We start from the raw sequence: 10,418 nt of genomic DNA, 5'->3' as shown, positions 1-10,418 counted from the left end.
GTTATTGTTTATAACAAATATAAATCGAAATATACAGAAACTTTCAAGATATGAACCGTGTAATGAACTTTTACGTGTAATAAATTTTACTTTATTGCAAACTATTAAACAATAACTATGTCTTAATGTTTATGACGATTGTTAACTAAATATTATTTAATGAAAATGTACCTTGATAGTGTTTTGAACAAGGAATTCATAAAAATTTTTAGAACAATAGGAATTCTTTGATCGACATTTGTCTTATTGCTTTTGACTTATTTCATTTAACTTATTTCACAATAAGTTTAATATTATAATGTATATAACAATCACATCTTCGGTGGAAGATGTTGAACATTATATCATCCCTTTTACAATGCGAATTGTTAATAATTATAACAGATAGAAATCGAGATATACAGAAACTTGCAAGATATGGATCGTTTTATGAAATTTCACGTGGAATAAATTTTATTTTATTGTAAATTATTAGACAATGACTATGTGTTAATATTCGTGGTGGTTGTTAACTAAAAATTATTTAATTTAAATATACCCTAGTATAGTTTTGTGCTGACTTCCTTCTGTTTTATCGATGCTCGGTGGTAACATGGCCAAAGTGACTGACAAATACCATAAGCGCGGCTAGTGGAGAATCCTTGAACTATACCACTGTATATTCCTGAGTCTGGACGCGTCAAATCGTAGAATCCAACTTAAATTAAATTAATTAAATCCAAATCAAATTCAATCCGTAAATATTATTTACGGATTGAACGCACAGGGGAATTTAACTAAACAAATATTCCTACATGAACCTACATTTCATTGTTTCTATAAATCATATTTTTTTTAAATACAAAAACAGATACGATGGAGCAATAAGATTTGTGGTATTTTAAAAATATCTATGAAATTGAAGACTTTATAAACATTTCGGCCAGTGCAACGCCAACGGAATTTCATCGCCATTAGCTTTTATCATCGATCTGCTCGTACCCGAGAAAATTCAACACGATAGATCGTGGTATAACTTTTAGCTCGACGCTTAATTAACTCGATCATACCTCCTCCCGAAATTAGATCTGGATAATTATGGTCGGTGGTCGCGAAGCTCCAACAATTCATGCAACAGTTGCAAGCGTCGCGTTTCGTCGACGATCGCGAAGAATCGTGGCCTCGTGTTACCGTATAGGAGGATCAATTATTCGACCATCCGGATCGTTCCGGACGATTCCAGTCTGATCGTCCAATTAGCGATGCTCTGTCGCTCCGCCTGTAGTCTCGTCTCCGGAATACCGTCCGTGGAATGGAAAACGAACGAATTATGCGACGAAATATAACCGACTAACCGACGACGCGTCTTTCCGCGTCGCTATCGTTCATCCACGTTCGTATTAACAGATTATCTACCGGTTGCTATTTAACCCTTTCAAACCTGGTGGTCAAATTTGTGTACATGAAGTTTCTTACAATTTCGCACAAAACCTTACAGTATTACACACCCATATTTTTAGAATGTTTTTAGTAGGTTTAGGAAATTCAGAATGGAGTAACAAACCCTTTTTTTTAGATTAAAAATTTTTTTTATACAGTAGGAAATTAGATTCATGGAAAATAGTGAAAACTCTAATAAAATAACGTAATAATTTTTTCTGCAACCCTGGTTTTAGGATAATATTAATAGACTTCTTATCGATAGGCACTGAAATTTACAAGCCTATTTATAGGTCAATAAAGTCGTGAAGAAACTGAACGTATTCAAACGAAATCGATCCGTGTGACGATTGCAATTTTAATTATTACTTTCCCCACCTAGTTTCTCCACTCTCTCACTCTCTCTATCTCCCTGAAATTCTGCAATTTGCAACCACAATGAAACGCATTCTCGATGACGAAACAGATAGCGGTCCACTGCTTGGGGGACGAGGCGGCGTTACGCAGGTGGCTGGTCTACGATCCACGTCAGAGGATCCAGGGCTGGAGGTTCGCCTCGTACATGCTCCTGCACTCGAACGCGCTTCACCTGGCGCTGAACGTGGTCATCCAGCTGGTACTGGCCACCCCGCTCGAGGTGAGTTAATCAGACTAATTGCCCGGGCCGAGCGCTCCTACTTCCCCTCCCGCATCTTCTCTAAACCCTTTTCATGCTCGTCGCCGGAGCGGATCTTTCGCGGCTGGCTCCCTCGATCGATCGCGTTTCACCCTGGTAAAGGATTGAATCGGCTGGAAAACGGCGGGTACCTTAGACGAATGAACGTTTAGGGTGAATTTCGGGGGTGATTCACCCTTCTGTACGGCGGAATTATTAGGTTCGATGAATAGTGCGATTTTTAAACTGGTTAAGGGGTTCGGCTATCTTGAAGGCCCAAAAATCATAATTAACACGTTGACTGCCACAATATTTTATTTATCTGTATTTACTACAGAAGTACAAAGGGATTTGTCAAAGTATTGATTTCAGTGAGAATGTATGAGAACATTATGCATTTCGTTCTGTTAGCTTACAAAGTTCCACAGTCTGGTGATCTGCGTCAGGACGTTTGTGTGTACGGCGTGCGACGTGATCCGTGAATAAGCTCCGTTAAAACGTGGAAAATTTGATGGTTGAAGGTGGAGCAGGGTCGGATAGGCGTCGCGACGATCTACCTGGGGGGCGGTGTTTGCGGAGCCCTCGGCGCATCTCTCCTGCAGCCGAGTTTGTTCCTGGTGGGTTCCTCCGCAGGTGTTTACGCACTGCTTACCAGCCATCTAGCGCATCTTTACTTGGTAAGTTCCCGCGGCTGAAAGTTCACCGATCTGTCGAAACTTCCGCCGCGAGAGGAGAAAAAGTAGGTGAAACATCCCCCCGACGAACTTCCCTTTTTCCAGTTTCTTTTCCCCCTCTCTCTCTCTCTCTACTTCTTTTACTTAAATCTCATTGAACGAAGACTAATAAAAATTCCGTGATCTGTACTCCTCTAGAATAACCGACTAACGAGAAGCATTTCGCGAACGGAGGATGGTCCCAAAAAAAAAAAAGAGAAAAAATATGTAAAGTTTCGCGCAAGGATTAACGGAAGATCGAAGCACTCTTTCTGAATCCGATTTTCCCTCAGGAGCGTTTCTTCGGTGTTTCTGCGCTTCGATGTTCCGTCGCTTTTTAGCAAACTTTCCCTCGTCCGATTGCTTCTTGTCCCTGCGACGGATGTTCATGCAAATTCGATTCTGCGGTAAAATGTTTCTTCCGTTGAGAAATTTCGTTCGGTTGCGAGTCGAATTTTTGTTGGTGCGGTTTAACGGGGTAACTTCTCGAGCTTCGATGCTTCGGCAATTCGAATGGCAACGTTTCGAGGCGATTGTTATGTTTTTTTTAGCAAATGGGACTACAAAACGTAGCTTTCTTGTTCAATTGCTCTCTACTTACTACTGATACACCCGTTCCTCGAGAAACTCTTCCTCTCCCTGTGCTATCTGAGTTTTGAAATAACGATTTAAGGGCCTGGACATTAAATAGTTAAACAGTGCAAGGGCTCGAATCGGTTCGTTTCTCCACGAGAACCGGATCGATCACGTGTCTACTAATCGGTCCAATTATCTTTGATCTGCTCCAGTGTCACGGCGAGCTTCGGTACGCAGGTTGGCGTTTAGGTGCCGTGTTGCTTCTGGCCAGTGCGGACGTTGCGTCTCTACCGATTCCAGCGCTCCTGGGCTGCGGTCGGGTCGGCTGGGCCGCTCACGTGGCTGGGGCCTTAGCGGGCCCGCTGTTGGGCCTAGCGGTGTTCCCCAACCAGAGCAAGAAGGACTCCCGAGGACGTCGTTTCGTCAGGTTCGTCCGGCTGTTGTCCGCTGTCAGCGTGATGCTGCTGGTAGCCGGCGCCATATTGGGCAACGTTTACCTGATCGCGCTGCCCCAGCTACGGAAACCATCCTGACAGAGGATCGAGCTGCTCGTCAAGCTCTGCAGACGTTCCTTCCTGATCGTCAAGATCAGAGAGGCCGCCGAGAGCGTGTTCGAGTAGACCACAGCCTAATCGAAGTCACTTCGTGTGTTCTCCGAAAAAAAAGTCTTTTCGAATCGAGACACGTTAGTCTGTACCCCGCCATCTTGGTTCGAGTCGGTGGGAACAAGATGGCCGCCGACGGAGTTTGGAATCGAACGACACAGATGGCGCTGACGGCGGGGTTTCGAGGGTAGATCGTGAGCGAATCGACTGTGGACAATTTCAAGCCTGTCCGAAGTAGTGCTCGAGGACTTCCAGGTGGATCAGATTGTTGTTTCAAGGTGGAAGTGATCGAACAATCGTTCGTGGGAATGTGACCTGAAACGTTTCTCGGGAGAGTTGTTTGTTGGATTTCGAACGGAGATGATCGAAGAATGTGTTCAGAATTAGGCCTGTTGATGTACTCAAGAATGGGCGAACCATAAGTTTCACGACAAGAGACACTTAACCATGGAAGAACTGATGAATCCCCCCTGACCTGGTCGAAGCTAACACTTCGTGTAATGCCCACTGTGTTCGAACCTACTCGAAAAGTCGGAGACGGGCCATTTTCTGATTATTGAAACTTCACGTCCCAGTGATCGAGACAGGGGGCGAGATGAAGGAGATAATAGAAGACGGATGAAGGTGGGGATCGCGATCGATTTCCCCGTGAACGCCAGAGAAGACCTGGAACGAGCTCTATTTAATCGGTTGTGGGGGGCGAAGTGGTGGTGTATCGACAAGGAGGATTGAAAATCCGTTCTCAGCGTTTCTTTCCACGATGCAAGAGTTCCACCGGACGGCGCTGTCTAGCAAGGATACGGGGCCCAGTTTCCGGAGTGAAATTTACGAGGGTGGTCTCTAATTGCGAGATTAGGGGGTTGTTTCCGCGGCGGAGGAACGTTTTTCCCGGGGAACGCTGACGGATCGCTGGTCTCACGGACAAATGGACGGGGACCCACGGACGATAAATCGCTTGTGAACCTGTTCAGTTGCGGCGGAGTATTTAACGGACATAAGACGCTTCCAAGAGGATGATCCAACGTGTGTTCGATCGTGTGTACACGAGAGGCTGGGAATCGTGAGACGCGTATAAGGATATATACAGGGTGAGTAAATAAGAAATACTATCTAAAATAACTCGTTAACTATTGATTGTCTCAGAAAACGTTTTAATGTATTATGTAGCATTTTAAGGGACGCATCGGATGGATACAATTTAATTTTTTTATATATATTTTCTTTGAGATGTCAAGGTGACCTTGCATTTTTTCAAGATCAATGCATCTTTTTCTAATACCATCATGCTTGAAAAACTCGAGGTCACCTTGATACCTCAAAATAAAGAAAATATAGTGAAATCAAATTGTGTACATCCAATGCGTTCCTTAAAATGCTATAGTATTCATTAAAACATTTTTTTATGCAATTAATAGGTAAGGAGTTATTTTAGATAATAGCTTCTACTGATTCAACCTGTACATACATACCATGGAGAACGTAGAAGCTGGACGTGAATTGTTTTGTTGTGCCGTGTCGAGGACTTCGTGTTCGCGATTCTCGAGGATTCTGGCCTGATGCAGACTCGAGAATGGCATCCACCGTTTACTCTCGACGTGTTGTTTGTTGGGACATTGTCGTGATATTGGGGACTGTTCAAGGACTACCGCGGTGATCTGTGTACAATCGAGTAATAATAGGTGAGACGATGTTGATTGGTAAAAGTAATTTGGTAGATCGTTGTTTCTGGCTGCGCACGGATTGGGTAAGAGGGGAGCTCTGGTGGTTTGTATTCTCCAGTTTCGGGCTTATGGTTTTCGATGGATTGTTACGTGACGACTGGTAAAATTTGTCGAATTCGACGGACAGTGTTGGGAAGATAAATTGTCAAGTGTTGATGATTTCTGTTGATTGGCTCTGCGGTAAACCTTGGTTCGACTTGTATTCAGATCTGTATTTTACTTTAGAATTGTGTTGTTAACTTGTTGATTGGACCCTGGATAGAAGGAAGTATTGTTATGCATGTTACAATTGGTGATAATTTCGATTATTTATCTCAGCGCCAAAGAATTTACTGCCTGCACAGCTTGTAAGTTAAATTTGCATTCAGTCTGAGTTACATTGTTATAGGTTGTAATATAAATGGGATATTTAATCTCTAATTGCATGTAGGTTATAAGGATTGACCAACACGACTTGTGTCGATCCTTGAGTGGTCGAAAAGGAGAGGGTTAACTATAGACTGCGACATAATGAAAACGTGTATGCTTGTTTAACAAGATTTTTAATATTTTATTAATGAACTGCGAATTTTATGCATTCTTATTCGTACGTGATTGTTTAAAACTGAGTGTACAAAAATATTTAGTGAAGTTTGACGAGGTCTTCGTAGTAGAATCTTTAATACAGTAAAATAATTTCTGTTTGATGTTCTCTATGAAAGGGACAAGAAACATTTATATTCGCATAAACGTCCTCAGTCTATTTATTCAGTTAACTTATAAAATACCGAAGGTACTAAAAGTGAGGAAAATTAATTATTTTACTTTCTCTTTTTTATTATAAGAAGAATCTTTTAGAATGATTTAATATTATGTTTCTAATTGTTTATCGAGATACCTCTAATGGGTTTCCCAATGTTTCTCTGTTATTCACTTTAGTGCCCTCTTATCGTCGGAATGCAATTACTACCCGCCAATCCGCGCGCAGCCCTAGCCGATGTTAATCGATAAGGGTGTTTCGAGTCATTCTTCGATATTAATTACCGATAAGAGTAGCGTAAGGTATTTAAGCCCCTTCGTAAACGTCGATTTCAGACGAAGGTGCACGCGTGTTCCCACCATTCTTTCCCAGAACTCCTTGCGAAAATTAGGCGAGAGAAATCGTGTGGTTTGTGGAAACTTTTGCCGAGGATATCAACCTGATTTCGTTTTCACTGCCGAAAAGTCATTACTGTGTTCAATTTACCATTTAATAGCACGCTTATATCCATATTTCTTAGTCACCTATCGGTGAAGAGTTCGGAAGCATCGTTAGAAGATTGTTAATGGCGCCGATTTCTGGGGAATTCGAAGGAACCCTCGACGTTTTGAAACCCCCCAGAGTTTGGCAGAACTTTATTTTTCAACAATTAATAAGATTAGTAAAAAAAAAGGAAGATATTAAAAATTGAAATTTCCACGTTCAATCGATTCGAAGTAACAGAATAGAGACCCTGGACACCGTCGACGGAGCCTCGAAAAAGATGTCTCAACGGTTGCACAATAATCGATCGAACGCAGAAAAAAAAATTAATTTTTTCTGGTAAGTCATATTCTGTCTGCTGGAAAAATACGTCTAAAAATTTTCGGTGAAATTAACCCAAACGGTGCCGGGTGGTTAAATATTTCGAGGAATAGAAAAGTAGCGAGATGAAATCTGCAGTCTGATAACAATAATAATTTACCCAAAGTTTGGAACAGAAGATGACTTCTGCGCTAAGATTACAAATTCGTCGTTAACTTTTGAAATTAATATTCCTGCTCCCAGTTAGTACATCAACGTTATTAGATAATTCACGGTTTTTAAGCAAATTATTTCATCGTGGCTGGGTAACCGATTATCGTGCAACGTGTTCGATCGAAAAGGTACGGAATAATTAAAATAAGAGTAATGATCCCTTTCTCCAAGTAGAATTTAAGGCCTGTTAAGGGTTTAAACAAAATCGCTGTCGGAGGATCGCTTTCCCCTGGATTCCTTCCGCGAGGGACTTGGAAACGGCACGGAAACGAGGAAACTCGTCTCGATACGTGGAATCGGATCGAAGGAATCGGAAGCACGCGCTCGTGGATCGGAAATTAATTAAATGTATACCTCGATCGTTCTGGGAATTGTTGGGATTGAATGGACCCGATTGTTAGACGGAACGGAAGGAATCCACGGGGCAAACGAGGGGGGGGAAGGATTTTCGTGGAAATCCAAGGATTGTCCGCGAGGCATAACCGGATGCTGCCAAGAAGAAGAATATGTTTATAATTATACGTAGGAATTATTCGATAGCAGAATATCGTAGAGCCGAATCGTGCTCGGGACCTCCACGAATCTCCCACGAAATTCACATCGAACCAAAAATCTTTCATCCACCAACTCTGAATTAATTCATTCCTTGTTTGTGGATAAATGAGGTATCCTCCGCGTGCCAAAAGATCGAAATCATAGTAGGTTTGTCTTGCACGAAGACAAATTAATGGAATTCCTCGAAGACTTCTTCCATTCGAGAAGAATCATTTCGTTTTTCACTGTACTGAAATATTTTTACAATATATACCATTCGCTATAGTCTCGTGGATAACTTTACCAAGTCAAAATATTCTAGTCAAAGAGACAGTTCACTAGAAGACAATTCATATAAAACTTGTCTCGTGAAAGAATTTATCGATATTTCTCCCTCGGAGTTTTTTCCAGAATCCAACGATTCCGAATGGAACAGGGAGGAAAATAATGATATTTTGCAACGATGAAAGCTTTCGAGACAATCTTCGCGAACATGATATGAAAGGGGTGTTGACTGAAGGGGGTTAACTTGGAGAAGAGACGACTTCGAATCTTACTCGAGGAATGAATATTAAGTTTTTGTTCTCAAGCAATATTAACCCGTTGCACCCGGAATTTTCTAATTTCCCGTAGATTTTGTCCTCGCAGATGGGACAATCGACTGCAAAGGGTTAATACTTCCGTGCTAGATTTTCGATGATCGTTCATTTTCGTGGGAGAATTCGCGATCGCAACCCCGATACGCGAGAAGGAGGATCCGTTTCTCCAACGGCGGTTTAGTCGATGATCGTACCTACTTGTTTACCGATATTACACACATTACACACATACATGAGGCGAACTGGCTGTGATTATGTTAGTGTTACCGACTATCGTCGACACGGATTAACAATAACGATAATACGATCTGTAAATACAACTGACTATTGAATATAAAATACGATTATATACGCTGTGATTCGATCACGGTCATATTAAACGAGAGGGCGATCGCACTCTCTCTTTCCTTCTTTCTCTCTCTCACTCGAACCCCTCTCACCAAGCATCCAATTGTGTACCGAAACAATCGATTGCATGCAATAAAGTCGAAACTCGCGCGGTTCCCGTAATCCCGGACGCCTTTTGCTCGATAACCATCGTTTGTCCAGCCTGATTTTCATTGTTATTTCGCGTCACTGGCAATTAGTTCGCCGAGATAATCAATTATCCTATCAGTGGTCGAACGTTGAACCGCGATATATGTGTATATTCGCCGATTTAAAGCTGACGATCCGTTTAACGAATTCTCGTAACGTTCGATGATTTTCTGGAGAATTTTCAGGAGATTCTGACTTGGAAGTGGTCTTTCTTATTTTCTTTCCTGTGGTTTTTGTTTATTCGGAAAAGTGTAGAATACTCGATTGAACGGCGACGAAAAGGAAATTGTGGCTTCATGTGTAATAGGATTTTTTTCTAGTTTCGGGCAAATTTTCTAAGGACTTCTGGGGATTCTTGAGGAATGAAAAGAGAAACCTGCGTCTTTCGTAAGTTCTTCTTTTGTCGCGGAAAAAGATTCTAGGGACTAAATTCTTCGCTTTCCTTTTCAATTTTTTTTTTCTTCGTGGATACAATTAATATTGTAAGGACAACTAGGGGATCCTCGGTTTACGCGAGCGTCAAGTAACCTCCATACTTTCTTCAATTAATCATTTTTTTAAAGGATTCTTTGTGCAATCGTTTCTTTCGACACGAAGTAACAATCGTAGTGACTTCTAGAGGACAATCTGTTTACGCAAGTTTCAGTATAGTAATCAATAGCAATTTCTTCGCTTGCATTTGTTCGTTTCTCCTATCTAGGGGACGTATCGATGGACGGAATTGGTCCAGCAAACAATCGAAAAGGTAAGAGAACGCACAGACAGAGGAGCTCTTTCTCTGTCGATTCCTTTTAGGATCGAAGCTTTCCCTTCGCCGTTGGAGGGAGAGGTGGATGGAATACACGGGGAATTCCGTGAACGTTTATTTCGACGAAGACAAAACGTATAGTACAAGCCTCTGTGCGGCATTCAAAGCGAATTTACGGTCGACGCGATACAGAAACATTCGTGTGTGTGTGTGTGCACGCTTCCTCATCCAATTCGAGTCAAGCCTTAACCCTCGAACAGCGATACTCGGGACTGCATTTCGAGTATTCAAGGGTATAAACTTAAGGGTCAAAACTTAGGACAACTAATTTAAGCTAGCGTTCATATTACTTTTGATAAGAAAGACAGGTATTTAAGAAAAACTAAAACTGTTCAGAAATGCATTTGGAAAAAACGATGCATAAGGATGCAGACGGACCCAGGATGTGAGGATCGAGCGTGTCCGACACCTCGAGGACTCGGCCTCTCTATTCTTTTATGGCTATACCGTCGATTACAGTATCTAAGATCGATTACACCTCGACTACTGGCTACC

The 10,418-nt window shown here is 41.9% G+C and overlaps 1 protein-coding gene across 1 annotated transcript in view; it reads left to right on the top strand.

Annotated features, from left to right (window-relative positions):
- The window catches only part of LOC107187891 (protein rhomboid-like), a 9,635-nt gene extending 5,739 nt beyond the window's left edge, over positions 1–3,896 (top strand). The window contains exons 2-4 of the mRNA XM_015576077.1: positions 1,886–2,056; positions 2,596–2,751; positions 3,576–3,896. Coding sequence (XP_015431563.1) covers positions 1,886–2,056; positions 2,596–2,751; positions 3,576–3,896 — 648 coding nt within the window. The remainder of the gene's footprint in view (positions 1–1,885; positions 2,057–2,595; positions 2,752–3,575) is intronic.
- The last annotated feature ends 6,522 nt before the right edge of the window (positions 3,897–10,418 follow it).

The sequence above is a fragment of the Dufourea novaeangliae genome, unplaced genomic scaffold, assembly GCF_001272555.1.
Source record: "Dufourea novaeangliae isolate 0120121106 unplaced genomic scaffold, ASM127255v1 scaffold112, whole genome shotgun sequence".
NCBI classification, from domain to species: Eukaryota; Metazoa; Arthropoda; class Insecta; order Hymenoptera; family Halictidae; genus Dufourea; species Dufourea novaeangliae.
The sequence above is the reverse complement of the archived record's forward strand: the minus strand, read 5'-3'. Positions and strand labels throughout refer to the sequence as shown.